This window comes from Cyprinodon tularosa, unplaced genomic scaffold, assembly GCF_016077235.1.
Source record: "Cyprinodon tularosa strain WSP-4 unplaced genomic scaffold, ASM1607723v1 ctg184, whole genome shotgun sequence".
Lineage (NCBI taxonomy): Eukaryota > Metazoa > Chordata > Actinopteri > Cyprinodontiformes > Cyprinodontidae > Cyprinodon > Cyprinodon tularosa.
The window spans coordinates 602798-620781 of NW_024038639.1; the positions used below are offsets into that span (position 1 = coordinate 602798).

The 17984-nt window shown below is 36.2% G+C and overlaps 1 protein-coding gene across 3 annotated transcripts in view; it reads left to right on the forward strand.

Annotated features, from left to right (window-relative positions):
- The first annotated feature begins 3564 nt into the window (after positions 1-3564).
- The window catches only part of bbs9 (Bardet-Biedl syndrome 9), a 233847-nt gene continuing 219427 nt past the window's right edge, over positions 3565-17984 (forward strand). For all 3 annotated transcript variants that reach the window (XM_038282486.1, XM_038282487.1, XM_038282488.1), the window contains exons 1-5: positions 3565-3688; positions 4937-5059; positions 8073-8223; positions 11780-11844; positions 11958-12071. In XM_038282486.1, the coding sequence (XP_038138414.1) occupies positions 4948-5059; positions 8073-8223; positions 11780-11844; positions 11958-12071 (442 nt within the window). In that variant the 5' untranslated portion in view covers positions 3565-3688; positions 4937-4947. The remainder of the gene's footprint in view (positions 3689-4936; positions 5060-8072; positions 8224-11779; positions 11845-11957; positions 12072-17984) is intronic.

Genomic DNA, 17984 nt, shown 5'->3' on the forward strand with positions numbered 1-17984 from the left:
CCAGCGTGGAACTGTGATAGGATGCCACCTGTGCAACAAATCCAGTCGTGAAATTTCCTCGCTCCTAAATATTCCACAGTCAACTGTCAGCTGTATTATAAGAAAATGGAAGTGTTTGGGAACGACAGCAACTCAGCCACGAAGTGGTAGGCCACGTAAACTGACGGAGCGGGGTCAGCGGATGCTGAAGCGCATAGTGCGAAGAGGTCGCCAACTTTCTGCAGAGTCAATCACTACAGACCTCCAAACTTCATGTGGCCTTCAGATTAGCTCAAGAACAGTGCGCAGAGAGCTTCATGGAATGGGTTTCCATGGTCGAGCAGCTGCATCCAAGCCATACATCACCAAGTGCAATGCAAAGCGTCGGATGCGGTGGTGTAAAGCACGCCGCCACTGGACTCTAGAGCAGTGGAGACGCGTTCTCTGGAGTGACGAATCGCGCTTCTCCATCTGGCAATCTGATGGACGGGTCTGGGTTTGGCGGTTGCCAGGAGAACGGTACTTGTCTGACTGCATTGTGCCAAGTGTAAAGTTTGGTGGAGGGGGGATTATGGTGTGAGGTTGTTTTTCAGGAGCTGGGCTTGGCCCCTTAGTTCCAGTGAAAGGAACTCTGAATGCTTCAGCATACCAAGACATTTTGGACAATTCCATGCTCCCAACTTTGTGGGAACAGTTTGGAGCTGGCCCCTTCCTCTTCCAACATGACTGTGCACCAGTGCACAAAGCAAGGTCCATAAAGACATGGATGACAGAGTCAGGTGTGGATGAACTTGACTGGCCTGCACAGAGTCCTGACCTCAACCCGATAGAACACCTTTGGGATGAATTAGAGCGGAGACTGAGAGCCAGGCCTTCTCGTCCAACATCAGTGTGCGACCTCACAAATGCGCTTCTGGAAGAATGGTCAAAAATTCCCATAAACACACTCCTAAACCTTGTGGACAGCCTTCCCAGAAGAGTTGAAGCTGTTCTAGCTGCAAAGGGTGGACCGACGTCATATTGAACCCTATGGATTAGGAACGGGATGTCACTTAAGCTCATATGTGAGTCAAGGCAGGTGAGCAAATACTTTTGGCAATATAGTGTATGTTTACATATTTATTTGATTCTTATTTGCTAATTTGATATCATTTCAATCCATAGAGGATGAAGAAAACAAAGTATTTCATTGTACAAATGAAATATTGATCATCTCCACAAAGGTGGTTCATCCAGACATTCTGCACACTGGTGCAGATGGTTAGACAACCCAAAGCTGACCTCTAGTGGCTGTTATGTGACATTACAGCAGTGGAAACAGGTTGACGCCTTCAGATTTGTTTGTAAATAAAAAAAATATTTTATTCATTACATCTGAGGTAGAAACATAATGTTCCTTGTTTTAAAACCAAGTATAAGACCCATTAAAATGTTGTTGTTGTTTTTTTTTCACTTAAAAAAAAAAAATATCAGTGGTTAAAGTTGAGCACTACCTCTGGAATATACGTTGTTCAGGAGTTTCGAAGCTAAATGATTTCTGTTTGTTTCAGCATGTTATTTCTCATTACTTTGTTTGTGTTTTAAATGTGCTGCTATCACCTGCATGCTGCCTTTTCTTGTGTTTATGTGTGAGAAACGGGGAGCTATAAACATATTTATCATTCAAATGGGGAAGATACTGTATATGTGGAAGATATATGGAAATGTATATTGTTTTACTTCCTTGGAAGATATTTTCTGGAGTTTTGACTGGTATGTTTTATTTTTATAAGCTGATGGATTTATTTGATGCTGTGAATAAAACATGCAATAAATTTCATGACTGGTTCACAGACCAAAGAAACTGTTTTCATGTGTCGTCAACTTAAAACAAGTTATTTTCCGTCTACAGGGGACAAAAGCAGTCTATTCCTTTTATTTAAGAGCTTCAAATTCAGTGGTAACACATGTATAAAAATAGAAGTAAATAAATATATACTTGTTTTCTGGAATTCCAATTAAGACAGACCTTTTTTAGGGCATATTTTTTGTACAACTTATTCCTGTTTTTTCTTTTAGTTTAAAACTGCATTTATCTTCTTTAATAAAGGTTCAAATTTTTAATTAAAGTTAGAATATTGTAAAAATAATAATAATAATAAAATGCCCAATTTCTTTCTGGAAATAGTTATTTTGTTTATTTGTGGCTTTTAATTTCTCTTCACAATTATTGGTACACCTGCAAAATATTTTAAAATACCTTAATTACAAAGTTTGGAGAGACTGAGTAACTCCAGGAGCTATTCTTCATTATGATGTTTTCTTAAAATAGGCTTTGGAAAAAATAAAATAAAATAATATATATATATATATATATATATATATATATATATATATATATATATATATATATATCAATATGTCAATATATATTATCAAGTTAATTCTTATCAATAATGGCTTTTTCAAAGAAAAATAAATACCAAAAACAAGGCTCTGGCTACAAAAGCAAATGTTGGGGCTTTACTTGTTAAATAACAGTTTACTTCACTGTTTTAAATGGTTACTACAAAAAATATTAAAGGAAACATTATTATAATTTGCTGTTTAGACTTTGCTCCAAGCTTAAAACTGAACAAAAATAAATGCAATAAATAAGTAATAACGTAGCCTTAACATTTTGGTGTTTATTTTATTTTATTTTTTATCAAAAGGATCCATACTCTGCACTGTTACAAAAGTAACCCTAACAGGTTACGATTTTATGTCTTTTTTAAAATAATTTTGACAAATCTATTAAATAAACCCTACCTGATGCATATTTATTTTTATAATAAAGCATATTTAATTGAAATACATAATCCTCAGATTCATGTATTTAGTTCAAATAAAGTATACATATGCAGAGTTAATACAAATAAGGGTATTTTATATACATAAAGTTTATTATTTGATTTTTTTTTTTAGAAATTCCATTTCATAATAATCAGAGCTATCTTTATGCAATTTAAACAATAAACTTTATATATTTAAAAGTAATATATATAAGGCTTAAAGGGAAAGGCTTTTAGGGAAATATGTTTGTGAGTGTGGTACGCATTATCAGAGGGATTTTTTTTTAACCTTTAATAAAAATGTAACATTGCAGCACAGAAAAACCATATATAATTTTTAAATAGTAAAAAATGAAATAAATTATGAAGAATTTACCCTGGTTTTAAACTGCTTTTATACAGAAGAGGATTAGATTAGGGACACTGGAAAAATAAAAAAAAGTTGACTGATTTTTAAATTTTATTGCAGTTTAATGTGGGGGAAAAAGTCAGAATTCTGACTTTAATCTCAGAATTCTGATTTTAATCTTAATCCAGTATTCTGAGATTAAAGTCAGAGTTCTAACTTTAATCTTAATCCAGAATTCTGAGATTAAAGTCAGAATTTTGACTTTTCTCATTACACTGAAATAAAATTAAAAAATCAGTTAACTTTTTTTAGTTTTTTTTTTTGTTTCAATTACCCTAATCTTCTTCCGTACATTTATGGGTTTTCTATCAGCAAAATAAACTCACTTTCCCATAAGCACCCTGGTTTCCGGTCATGCGCACTAAGCCAGCTTCTCCTTTGAGCGTCACTGTCATGACAACAAGACGATGGCTCCAAGCGAGAAGATGGGAAATTTGGTGTTCGTGTGAACCAAGAGAAACAAACGAGGAGTGACAGTTCTGTAAAGGTGAGCAAACCCTGAGGGGAAAAACTTGGACGTTGTTTGTTTATGCGGTGACACTCCTTCTGACCTGCTAGCTTATAGGGAACTTGGATAGAGAGCTCATTAGCCGCAGCTAAGCTAAAGTTAAATCTGTCGGCTTGTCGTTAGCTTCCGTGCAGTTGAGCTGCATCATGCTTTGAGTAGTTAAATTATTAAAACGGGCTCTAAATGCGTGTCTAACTATTTTAATGAATCAAATAAGGACAAAAATATGTTTTCAAAGTTAAAAAAGAAGAATAAAAACCTTCAGGTGTGTTTTGATGGCTTCTTAAAGCCAAGACTATTGACTTTCATTGTGTTAGGCTGAAGTTGAGCCACATAACAGAAATGGTGAAAATTTTGGGAATTAAATGCTTATGAGATATTTTCTCATGCTTCATCACTGTTAACTTATATACATTTAAGCTTAAAATTTAGCCTCCCCTGCAGACAACAAAACAAGTTTACTGTGATCTGATCCAATTTCCTCAATAGGATTTTGTTTTGTTTCACATGCATTGCAACATAAGCATTTATTTCTATTTCAACTACTGAAAAAAACAGCTGAATTATTATGTTGTTTTATTTTTTTGTTTTTTTACAGAATAGAAAAAAAAATCTATTTACATTTAACTGGTTTCAGCTTCTGAAAAGTGTGTTTACTCATTTACAGATTATGTTAAACATCATGCATGTAGTTTGAATTTGAAAACAAAATGAAATGTAGGTTTTGAAATTAAAAGAAAAAAAAATCTGAAGGTTTTTGCAGCTGTCTTGCTTTATAACACTCAGGCTTTAAGGTCAGTGTGCTGAAGATAGGAGGGATTCTCTCACCGGATTAACTGCTTGTTCCACCTACTCAGCACATCAAGTAGAAAAGCTGCTTGCCCCCACCTACTGTAGTTGCCTCTTCATCCTGCTTCCGTCAATGCTCCATGCAGCTGATCATGTGACCGGCTGCATTTGTTCCTTTGGTGGACAGAGCTCCAAATCTAGGGGCTCTTTAGGGGCAGAAAACTGCCCAACTTTGCTTGTCTGAAAACCTACCAGCTCAGTCAGACTGGCTGAGTTATTTATTTATTTATTCATTATTCTCTTAATTATTATCCTTAATGTCATATTGTACATTATCTCTTGTTTAAATGCTTTTTTTTTTTAAAAGTTGCCCTGCAGTGTAAAGACATGATTCTCATGATCAGTAAAAACCCCTGCCTTTTTTCACTCTCTGTCCAGTTGGAGGCGCCATGTCTCTTTTTAAGGCCCGTGACTGGTGGTCAGGAGCTCTTGGTGAGGGGGAGGAATTTGACCAGGGATGCCTGTGTGTGGGAGATGTGGACAACAGTGGAACAGGACATGGTCAGTTTGTCATGATGATCTCTTCTTCAGTGCAGCATCTTTACAGCATGTTGACAAAAAAACACCCAAAACAGACACTTATTGTGGGGATAATCAGTAAAAATGTCTGGATCGCCTTCTCTTATTATTATTATTTGTTTTTAACGGTGTCCTGTCTGGCAATGTGGCAATAAGAATAATTGTCTTGATGCCAAAAAGAGCCCAACAGATTTTACTTTTACAAGTGTAGCAGTATGGCAATTGCCATATTGCTCCACTTGATTATTGCATATAAATAGCTTTATTATAATTATACAGGGAGTTTTACAGTTTAAACGGACACTGCAATGTAAATATAACAGAAGAAGAAAAAGAAAAAAAAAAGAAAAGATGAAAGAAAGATATTAATAAATAAACACAAGCATTCCCCCTCAAGTTCACATTCGTTTATGTTTCAATATCTAATAAAGTATTCACGTCCTCTTAACGTTTCAACAGTTTGTTGCTTCTTTGAATTTAATGTTTTTTATTAGGGATGCACGATATAATCGGCCCCCTATCGGTATCGGCCTGCATTGGCCTTAAAACTGAATATCGGACATCGGCCACCCCACCGATATTTAACCCAATATTTGATCAGCTTCTGAGTTTCTAAAGTCTAAAAAAAAAAAATAAATACTACTTCTTCTTCTTCCTCAAAAACTTCTTTTTTACAGACTTAAAAACTTCTAAAGACGAGGGAAAAAATATTGATCCATTAAAGGAATAGTACACCCAAAACATGATTAGCCTTCATTTTCTACTCACCCCCATGCTGAACAACACTCTGGAGTACTTTTTTGATATCTCAAATGCATCTGGAGATCTGGGAGGCTTCTTGCTGTCTGCTGACATTCAAATAATGGAGGTCTATGGCGCCCGAGACAGAAAGGTCCATAAAAGTCCACAAAAAACGTGTCAATATTCCTCCATACTGCTCGTCCAATGTATTCCAAGTGTCCTGAGTGGGTAGCATCCAGAATTTACTCGAAATGAAGTCATTTAGAATGTTTTTAGAGCATAAACAGTAGTGTATAGGATTTCCTGAAAGCGCGCACATGCGCGTTCACGACGCTACGGAAGCCGGCACACCAAACCAGATGAAAGTGCGCATTCAGCGTCTGCTCTGCCAATAATGCAAGCGTAGAAGAAGAAATGTGCTGTTTACCTGTGCAAAGAAAGAAACAACGAAAGAAAAATGTCTGAGGACTTCAGTGTTGAGGAAGAGCATGAGTTCTTTGCCGAGCTGAATGCGCTGGTTTGGTGTGCCGGCTTCCGTAGCGTCGTGAACGCGCATGTGCGCACTTTCAGGAAATCCTATACACTACTGTTTATGCTCTAAAAACATTCTAAATGACTTCGTTTCGAGTAAATTCTGGATGCTACCCACTCAGGACACTTGGAATACATTGGACGAGCAGTATGGAGGAATATTGACACGTTTTTGTGGACTTTTATGGACCTTTCTGTCTCGGGCGCCATAGACCTCCATTATGTGAATGTCAGCAGACAGCAAGAAGCCTCCCAGATCTCCAGATGCATTTGAGATATCAAAAAAGTACTCCAGAGTGTTGTTCAGTATGGGGGTGAGTAGAAAATGAAGGCTAATCATGTTTTGGGTGTACTATTCCTTTAAAATATCACAATATCTTCATATGCTGATATATTGCCATTTAAAAACACCATATCAATCTCTTTTACTAATGAAATATTGCTATATGTCATCGTTATGCTACGAAATCCCCCGAAAATTCAGGAAATTTTGCCATATTTTTATATGTTGATATATTGACGCGGTATAGATCTATTTTACTAACAAAATCTCACCAGAATTTGCAAAATATCACGAGAGTTTGTAACAGAACGATGAAATTTCACGAGATTTTGAAAGTAAAATAGATCGATACCGCGTTTTTAAAAATCAATTTGATATTAGCGTATGAAATATATTTGAGTATATTATTTTTCAAAGTGTCAGAAATGGATAACAAAACTGCTATTTTCAATGACTACTTATTTTTGTCCAGCTTTAACATCAGTATCGATATCGGTTATCGGCTCCATGAGTTTTAAAATATCGGCATATCGGATATGGGCCAAAATCCCAATATCGTGCATCCCTATTTTTTATGTAATAGGACAGCATGAAGTAGTGATAAAGTGATGATAAAGTGTAAGAACATTTATAGAAGGTTTGCAAAATCCTTTACAAAAAAAAAATCTAAAAAGTTTAGTATATATTCATATTCAGCTACACTGATTCAGCACTTTGTAGAATCAGATTTTGTTCCAGTTACTGCTGCAAGCTGTGGGGGTTTGTCTCTACACAAGGCTAGAACTAAACTCCTTTGTTTTCCTCTAAATGTGTATAATGTATGTTTATATATACATAAACTAAATAATTTGCTCAGTTAAAGGAAGTTTGGATTAGCATGTACTCATTAATAACAGGAATTAGAAAGATTGTTTATACTGAGGACTAGAGGAAAGTGAAGGAGTATGATTAAATAAGTCTCAATCCTTCTTAGCCATTTTCAGACATAAACTTGAAATTTATACATGTAACATAATTATATAATTCATATGTTATGCAGAATGTTTACATGTGTTATATATGTACATTTTAACTGGATTATTCATTTATTTTGCTTTAGACTTGGTCAGATTTGATGGAAAGCGAATAACCTCTGTTGTTTCTTCACTGGACTTTGACTGGGACATTTTAACAGATTAATAAGCTCTGACCTGAATCATCCTAATCTAGCTCTAGCCTCAGGTTTAAGGTTGTTTTCCTCTTTCAATTATTTAGCAGCTTCTTAACTTTATTCTTACAGTAGTGGTTTGCATTTAACTCCGTCAGTCTTCCAATACAATTGACCTGCTTTTTCCTCAGCATTATTCTCCCACCGCCATGTTTCATGGTTGGAGTGATGTGTTCACATGAAAGACTGGCTAAATATACTCATTGATTTCTGTGTGATAAAATATTTTGCAGACAAGATTGTTGTGGGAAGCTACATGGGGATGCTGCGGATATTCTGCCCAAATGCCAATAAGCAGAGCGAGGGGGGCTCGGCTGATGCCCAGCTTCTTGAAGTTCAGCTTCAAAATGCCATCATCCAGGTCGAAGTTGGCAAGTTTGTTTCGTAAGTATTTGCCATAAACCTATATTAAAATTCTCCTGGTATCTAGTTCTTTATATTCCCCCGCACCCTAAAGGGCTTACAGGTCAGAGATCCTTTTAATTCCACATTTTATATCATTCTAATTATTTTCATCAGTGAGTCGACAGAAAGCACCTGTTTAGACCTTGGAAGGACGCCACATATATGGCACTAAAAGATATGTTTCTACAATTCATCAGCAAAAAAAGCTAATTTTGGGATGAGAAGTCCTTTAATATTGCTCTTTGGTTAGGGTCCCTTCCTGGTATGGAGATAGGTAGGGGGTCTGATATTTTCAGCTCTTCTAGGTTTTATATTTAACATTTAACCTTTTGACTTGAATGTTTGTTTATTTTTGTTTTATTTTGTTTTCAGCAATTTGAGATCCTTACAAGGAGAGTTCAGGATGAATAATATTCACTATTATTATTATTGTTGTAACAGGGCTGGACGATATGACCAAAACTTATATCTTGATACATTTCTTAAATGAGGTCGATGTGATATAATTTCAATATCGATATAAAAAAAAAAGCCTCAGAAAGGCCACAGAGAATGCTCATAGGAGATGGTTGCAAAAACGTTTTAACAACTAACAAATAGAAATACCTGCTATATAAAACAAAAACACATAAAGCCACATAAAAACCCAGAACATCATTAAATCAAAACTGAAATCACAGACTGTAATTTATATCCAAATGAGTTTAAAAGTTATATCAGTGATATTGAATTAAATTATACCGTGATGTATATTGATATTAAAACATAGTCTATCCCTACGTTATTATTATATATTAAAATAAAGCTAATTGTCGGGTTCATAAAATGTAGGTTTTTGCAAAAGAAGAACTGAAATACACAATTATGGATACAATTCCTGCAGGAAGGAGAGACAGCTGAACCCCAGACTCAAACGCAGTGTCTCCCATTGGATCTCCTCGGCAGAGCATTTTATTAACAGAACATGACACATGGTTACAAACAGAGTATTGTTCTGACAGAACAATTGATCAGTTCATGAAGACAGAATGCTCTATCAGAATGACAAGGCAGGATGGTCTCCTGACTGAATCATGAAACAGGAGTGCAGCATCCCCTTGCAAAAATGTTTCATAAGCACACATTAATTTTATAATCATCATTGAATAAACCTAACACTAATATTACTTTAACTGAAAAGCTTAGAACTTCATCTTTCCTTTACAGCCACTCCTAAACCAGTAGCTCATGGCGAGCTAAACCGGTTTGTATGTGTCATTCATTTCAAGCTTAGTTTTTTCAATACGTTTGTGGTTAGAGAGAGTGATCCTGCCTTTATCTGCAGGGTAACAGCATAAGAATGAACGATTTTATGAAACTCAACAAGCTGAAAGAAGGACGGCGCTGTTCTAGGAACTCCTCCATAACTACGATGTCTTGAATCAGAGGCTTCTGACTGTAGACAAACCTCTACAGGATGTCCTTCCTGCTTTCGGTTATTAATCTACAAACAAGTCTTTGAAGAAACCCCTTCAAGTTACATTAACATTTTATTTCCCTTTGGAATCACTTAAATATTTTTCAATTGAATAAAATTTCTCACATAATCTTAATAGATCAATCATTTACATGTGTGATTTTGTTTTGTTTGGTCCAGTCTGTCAGGACATTTCTTTTTAAACTTGGCTGTATCTAAAGCGATTTCATTCACAGATTGAGACGTAAAAATGCCCTGTTTATTTGTCCTATTTTCTTTTTACTGTAAGACCCAATTGTGGACTTTTTTGCTCAAAAGCTCCATCTTTGTTTAATCTGGACATTTTACAGCCATTTTCCCTTTATCTTTATTTATTTTTTTGACAAAAGAAGAAACAACATGCTGATCTCAGCCCTCTGAGCATCAGCAAATACAAAACAAAATGAACATTCAAACCTAAGGCAGCAACCAGTTATGGTACAAAAGTCAGACAGTTTCCGAGGCCAATTTATATGTTATCCATTTTTTCCATTTTTCTTTAAATTGAGCTTTTTTTCATCTTAAAATGAAGGTCATTCTTTCCATAGTGAATATTTCCTCCACAATGTCCATCCAATTAGTATGGTTGGGTTACTCAGGTCTTTGTTTACGGACATTTTAATCTGACCACCTAATCCCTCTCGCTCTTTCCTGCAACTTCGGAAATATATATTTACATCCAGCTCCTCATGCGTGGCAGCAAGTTAAACCTCATGCTTCCACTCCAGCCTTATATAATAAAATCCCAGAGGTTTTTTAACTTCTTAGCCATTGCTCTGACTGTAGATGTCTGCAGGTTTAGGTAAAAAGCAATCCTCCTTTACTGTAGGTATCTCTTGAGATCTGAAAAACAAAACCGACGTATACCTAAAATCTTGTTGTCCTGTCTGCCATTTTGAGAGTGACTAAGAAAAATGGGCCTCTGTTTCGCATTTACTGTTATAAAAGTCACAGTCTGGTGCTTCTGGAATGTAAGCATCCTCTTTCTAAACATATATTTTGTTTGAAAGTAAACATTCTTGTTTCGAATGCTTGTAACGTCTCTGACTTGTTTACTATTTTTACAAGAAATAGTTTTTACGATAAAAAATCTGTGTAAATTTATTCAAATTTGTTTCCCTGTTTTAGCATTAGATTTGATACTATTACCTTGCATGGCTTTTTTTTTCGTGGCTGAACCTTTTGGAAACCAAGGTTTCTTGGAAAAGCTGCGGTTTGTATCGAAGGCTTCCCACATCATCACATTGGGGGCAAAATCCAACTAAATCAGTCTGTTTGGAACATGTAATGTTTTCTCAACATGTGGTTTTTTGGGACAACGCTCCTCAGACTGTTGGGCATTTTGGAGGTTGTCCTTGAGGAATGCTGTAGAAGTCAGGCTGAAGCGGACAGATGGTAAAATGTTTTCTTTTCAGCACTGAAAAACTCCACTTTATAAAGATTTGGGATCCAATTCTTACTTCCTTTTTTTACCCCACATGCAAAACAAATAAAGAGAAATAAAAAGTTCTTGAAAGAAAGAAAGGGTGCATTTAGTTTTCCGAGTTCAAAATGAGGACTTCTCTGCGGTTTTGTGGTGAACTATATAAAAATCTAGGATTAACTTCACTGGAATATCACCTACCACACAGCTATAAGCAGTGTTTAAAACAGAATGGAGCAGCTGTTTAAGAAATTATTTCACAAGTGAATGTTAAAATAAGTCTGGATTCCACCCTGAGGCCGAACATGAATTTTACCGCAGTGGCAGGAAGCATCTGCCTCTGTGGATTATCTGAGGACAGAACTGCAGCGCCTGCATGCCTGTGCCTATTGTTAGGAAGCTCTTCTACAGTTCAATACTAGCTGGAAATGGTTGGTTTAAATCCCTGCAACTAAACTAGCACAAATATGCTGCTAAAATAAAGGCCTTTTAAAGTTAGAAAAATTGATCAATCACTGCATACTTCAGTTTAAATGTAAAAAAAAACAATGTTTATGTCCTTCCTAATCCTGGCTGCAGTGAATCCTCTGTAAATGTTTATTTAATTTTTTCCCCAGGTGTTCAGAGCTCCTTCACCTGGCTGTTCTTCACCCAAGGAAGCTGTCGGTTTACTCTGTGACAGGTAACAAGCACATAGAGTACACAAACTTAAACACAAAGACAAAAACTTCATGATCTTTTCACTATCTCTGTTTAATGAGCATTTCTGTGTTTATTTTTGTGAATGCTGCTCAGGTACTGCAGGGAATGTGGAGCATGGAGATCAGTACCAGCTGAAGTTAGTATATGAGCATAACCTGCAGAGAACGGCCTGCAACATGACGTACGGCACCTTCGGAGGAGCCACAGGTAGAGAGTTGATCTGTTTGCATCATTCCAGGCTAAAAGAAATGTCCCTTTTTAAGTTTACAGCCTTTTAATTTATGTGCGTCCAGATTTAAACCCTGACTTTTATTTTTTTAAAGTTAGGCTATTTGGGATCATACACAGGATTATTTTATACTCTAAATAAAAAGGTATTCAAAAGTCATACAGTTAACCAAGAAGAGGTTATTTTTTCCCCTTAAAATGTTCAAACCTGCTTTTATAAAAATTAAAACTAAATTTAAATCTGGATTTATATTTAGCATTTGGATATATTAGCAGTGGGTTAATGCATAATGTATATCCTCAGTGCTGGAGGCTAATAATTAAAGTCTGTTACAAAACCTTTAAAAAAAAAAAGGCTAATTGTTGCATGAAACTTTTTTAAGTCTTTTTTTTTTCTGATACCCATAAAAAAATGAGACATGCTCAGAGGTTAGCTAATTAGTATATAAAGCCTGTCTGTGTAAAACTAACAACATGAAAACTAATGAATAAGGCTGAACGATTTTACCAAAAAATCGAAATTGGGATAAATTTCAACCAATATTTCGATTGTGATTCCATTCCATTCCAAGCAAAAGCATGTAGACGTTTCACTCCAGGGTTTCGTTTTTTTTTCTTTACCTTGATAGAGTTAATTGTTGCAGGACTTAATGTAGCCTTTGTTCTGAAAAGTGTTTACTTTTATTTGCATTTATAGATTTTGGTGCTACAGTTGCTAGAACTTTCTATTTAGTATAAAACTGAGTGCCTCTGTGATTTGACAATTGCATTTTGTTAAAATTGTATCAGCCCAATTCAGGTCAGGGATAAAATGATTTATATTTTCTTAAGTCAGTGTTCCCAAGCTTTGAGGTTTTAAAGAAGCACTGTTAAAAAAAAAAGAAGGTATGACACCATAGGTTAGGGCTGGATGATATGGACCAAAATAATATCTGGATATCTTAAAATTACTAACAAAGAGTGTTTGCTAAACATCGGAACATGTCTGAAATGGCTGAAAAATAATCTACTGGTGTATATAAAAAATATTGCAAAGCAGATAATCTTGATATAAACGATATAAACTCATCTTCTATCTCCTTTGAACAAAATCTCAGCATTTTTAAAATGTAGACATGTTGCCCAAACATAGAATTTTTTAATTATTTTTTTTATGCTTATTTGGTACTATATACACTTTCTTTTATATTGTCTGTCGTACTTTTTTTTTTATCTTTAAACGCATCTTGCTTTAACTCTGACCTTTGTACTCCATATAAGCTACTGGAACAAGAATTTAGAATAACCCTGAAGGAGGAATACCAAGGGATAAATACAGTTGAGTCTAAGTCTATGAATTTATAGAGAAATGGTCTTACACCCAAATTTAAAGGCTGAGAAAGTTATGCATTGGTTATAGAAATGGACAACTCTGGAGGAGCTACAACAAAATCTCAAACAACTATAAGTCACTTCCTCCATAAATCACATCTTAATGAAAGATTAGTAGGAAAAAACATTTTTAAAGAGAGATATAAGAATTTCCCTGTTTAATAAAAGCTATTTGGGGATCAGACTTTTAGAAGATGCTCTTTTTCTTAGGCGATATGAAAATATAACCTTCATGTTACTTGCTATGTTTTATAGAATGAACCATTTGCAGTATTTAGCTGTGGGAATGCATAAACAGAGGGGCTGTGATACTGGAGCTCTGCTGTGATACTGGGAAAAAAGGATGAATAAAGCTGCCAAAAAGTTGAGACAGAGGCATGGAAAACCAGCGGCCCAGTCAAACGTCAGATGTTAAAGCATAATAAACTCTGTGGAAAGATCTGTTGTCCATAGACAGAAGCTCTCAATCCATGAACTTTATGATGAGAAATGTGCATTTATTTAGCCTCCAAGTGTGCAAAAACCATAACAATTGCAGCTTTATATCCTTTTTCTAGGAAAAATGCAGAGATGGATCATTTTTTGTTATAGGTGTTACATGTGATAATGTTGACGGGCTTTGATGCTTTTAAGGCACTCTGTGCTGTTGGAACAAGTGTGCATGAGGGAGCCTCTGTGCTGGCAGCACCTGACAAAAAGCATGAAAACTAAAAGCTGTTAGAGGAGGGAATTAGAGCGAGAGAGAGGGCACATGCATCTGCTCCTTCTTTAGGTCCTCGGGCTCTTGGAAAAACCAAGTAGGGGAAAGCCCTCTGTTAGTCAGTGTCCAAGGAAAACACACACACAGACCTACACGTGCACACAGACACACAGGGAACCCCCTTTAAAGTAGAGAAAATGACCTTTTGAAAGAAAGGCTGTATTGTCGAGGTGTGTGTGTTTGAAGAGAGCGGGAGCCAGACACTGTGGCCTGGCAAGATGAGCTAGTCATTCACTTCATGTTTAGAGAGTCTGGGTGTGTGCTTGTGCACGTGTGTAAGTGTGTGTCTGATAGAAAGAACAGCCTGGGTTCATCATAAGCAATACCTCAGCATTGGCTTAAATCACGTGCAAAGTGCATGCCACAAACCAATGAATGTGACACTGTCTGCACAGATTTTCTAGCATTGCCATACTCTGGAACAGGTCTTAGAGATGTCATCTGTGGTGTCACATAGAATAAAGGTCAATGTGTGAGCTAACACTTTAGCTAAAGTAAATGAATCCAACTTGTATCGTAGCATAAAGTGTTGCTCAAACAACATCCAACCGACCTGATAATTCAATTAAGCTAATGTGATTCCACAGCAGTAAAACTACAGCATCCCTTTTCGTAACGAAAACCTTCCTCTTCTTTCATGCTGTGAGTTTTTTCTCCACTAGATGGCGGTGAAGCCTCAGAAGCCTGATTGTAGATGCACGCTGTATGTCCTGAATTAATGGGATGTTGTATTGCTTCTTAAAGGGGGATTCCCTTTTCCTTGCCAATAGCTCATAGTTCAGCTGATGAGTAATGTAACATTAGTATAAATTAAATTGGTGCTCAACTTTCAGCAAACAGTACTTTACATGTCATCTTTAGTTTTTTGTTTTGACACCTCATATTTCTTTATAGATGCATAAATTTAGATAAGCTGCAAACACAGAAGGCTGGTATGAAATAAAGAGACATTTAGTGATAAACAGACACTGAGGTGGTTCCTTTGATACTTTACTGAACAGAGAAAAGGTGCACGAGCAACCGAGCGTCTATGAATGTAATTTTTCTGACAGTGTGTTCAAATTGGCGTGCGTGGGAATGTTTTTACAAGACATGTCTGCTCCTACACGTGAGCGGGTGTGTGCGGTGGTCTATAGTAGCAGCCATTTAGCAGTGCTGTAGGCGCTGTAATAGCAGCTCTGCCCTAATACAGCTCTAATGACTGAGCTGCCTCTGGGTTTGGGTCACATTAAGGCCACACACACTCAAACCCAAAGTACCAACCGAAAGTATGGTCTTTACTAGCTGAGGCGATCACTCACACACACACACATGGATGAAGAGACACATGCACAAACATCCACGGACAGAAATGAAAAGCTTGGGGATATGCATTGGCATTTACAGATGGTGTGTTTCTCACACGCTCTCATGTTTTCATGCACGGAGGTGAGGCGCTGCAGCCTGCCTCTGTTCTTTGTTGGCTGCTCAGTTTCTCAATCATTCCCATAGAGGCCTGTTTCCTCTGCTGTGTCTGAGCTGAGGTGTCCTCATCCTGGACGCATAACGACACAGACTTTTTCCATTTCTCAGATTTATCAAACAGGACAGTGTCAGGTTGAGTGCATGTTGCTCTTTGGCTTTTTTTTTAAATCAGCAGACGCCTGTTTCTTGTCTGGAAGGAAGATCTAACTGCAGCTCAGCTTCTGGATCACCTATTCTGCTTTGCTGCTCACATCTGGTGTTTCAGAACCAATTAACATTTGTTTTTTATGCTTTGGGGTTTCCCTCTTTCTGATATTATATTGTTATGTTCTCAATATATCAACTTTGAAACTAGTTCTATATATACTATATATTAGCGATCTGGGGAGAAATTTATTTGGCGATATATCATGATTTTTGGCTGCCCAATATAATAACGATCTTTCGGTTCCTAATATCGATTTAAAAAACTTTATTTTCCTAAAACAGTGAGTGAAAATGGGCTACCTCTGCACTGCCACTCTGATAACGCAGTGGAGCCCTTTTGCTGTGTGCTGCAGCACCATTTCTGTAGTTGAGGCCGTCACAGTAGAAGACTGGGACTGAAACCCCAAACAACATGGATTCCAGAGATGGGAAGTAATGAACTCAAGTAGATTTTTCTGATATTTTTACTTTACTTTACTACTTATTTTTATGGTGACTTTTTACTTCTACTCCTTACATTTTTTTTTTTTTTTTTTTTTTTTTTACTCCTTACATTTTTACACAAATATCTGTAGTTTCTACTCCTTACATTTTAAAAAATTGGCTCGTTACTTTAGTTTTGAATCATTTCAATGGAGTTACTGTTATTATTTTTCACGTCATCAATACCAAATTCAATCTAATTGGATGGGAATCTACGTTGCATTTGACGCACCACTACAAGATGAATCGACAGATTCGGCGGTATTCATTCATGGCAAATCATTGCAGCTTGGTGGCGGTGGCGTTAGCATAGTAGCATGGACGACGAGATGATTGAAAATGAACACAACGGCAGACATCCATTTAAAAATGTAGGCAACGGCATGTAAAAGTGGTTTCTACTTTTACTTTTATACTTTAAGTACATTTATAAGCCTGTACTTTGTTACTTTTACTTGAGTAAAGAAGTTTAATCAGTACTTCCACTTTTACCAGAGTATTTTTTAACACAAGTATCTCTACTTTTACTCAAGTACGGAAAGTGAGTAGTTTTGCCATCTCTGATGGATTCTGATGAACATATACAGCTCTTGCTTTTTTATCTATACATTTCATTTTGATAGTTGGGTAAAATATTGCAATACATAGTGATATTGTAATATCGTGATATCGTATCGTCACCTGAGTATCGGGACACACATTGTATTGCAACACACTTGCCAATACTCATCCCCTAATATATATACTTTAGATTTTAATGCAAAAATTATGTAAATCAAAAGTTTTAGATCCAATATTTGGCTGTGTAATAAATTTCAGACACCATATTATCAGCCTTTATTGTATTCTGTACATCAGTTTATTCCTCTTTTACAACCATAGATGTTGGTAAAGACGATACTGGAGCTGAAAGGGAATAATTGGATCTGTGTGCTTTTGCAAAATTAAGATAAGCATATTAAAAATGGGGGTTGATTACAGAGGTGTCAAGTATCGAAGTACAAATACTTTGTTACTGTACTTAAGTAGAATTTTTAGGTATCTATACTTTACTCCATTACTTATTTTTCTTCCTACTTCAGACTTCTACTCATTAGTCATTACATTTTCACACAAGTATCTGTACTTTCTATTGCTTACATTTTTAAAACAAACATTTACTCGTTACTCTTGGCTTCAGTTTAATGTTTATAAATATTTATTTCACGTCATGTGCGCCATCCAATGCAGATCATCGGCTCCATCCACATCTAGTGAAAACTAGTATAGTTGGACGAGTCATATAACGCAAACACTGATTGGTTAGCTAAAGGGAATCATCAGAAGCAAGCAGGTGTTCTTCAAACTGCAAACGTGAATTGTCTATGCCATGATACAATGTCGGATTCAGAAAAAGATGTTGAAATGTCCGAAAGGTCGGACACAGGCGAGAGCGTATCAGGAGATGGAGACGGAGACCAACAAGACCTCCCTCATCGTTGGCCCTATCTCAAAGAATTTTTCAAAATAGTCGTAAAATTGAGCTTTTAATTCGTATAGTGGCATCTGGCTAGTTTTCTTTAAAGGTTACTTTATACTTTTATACTTTAAGTAGTTTTTGGAGCTCA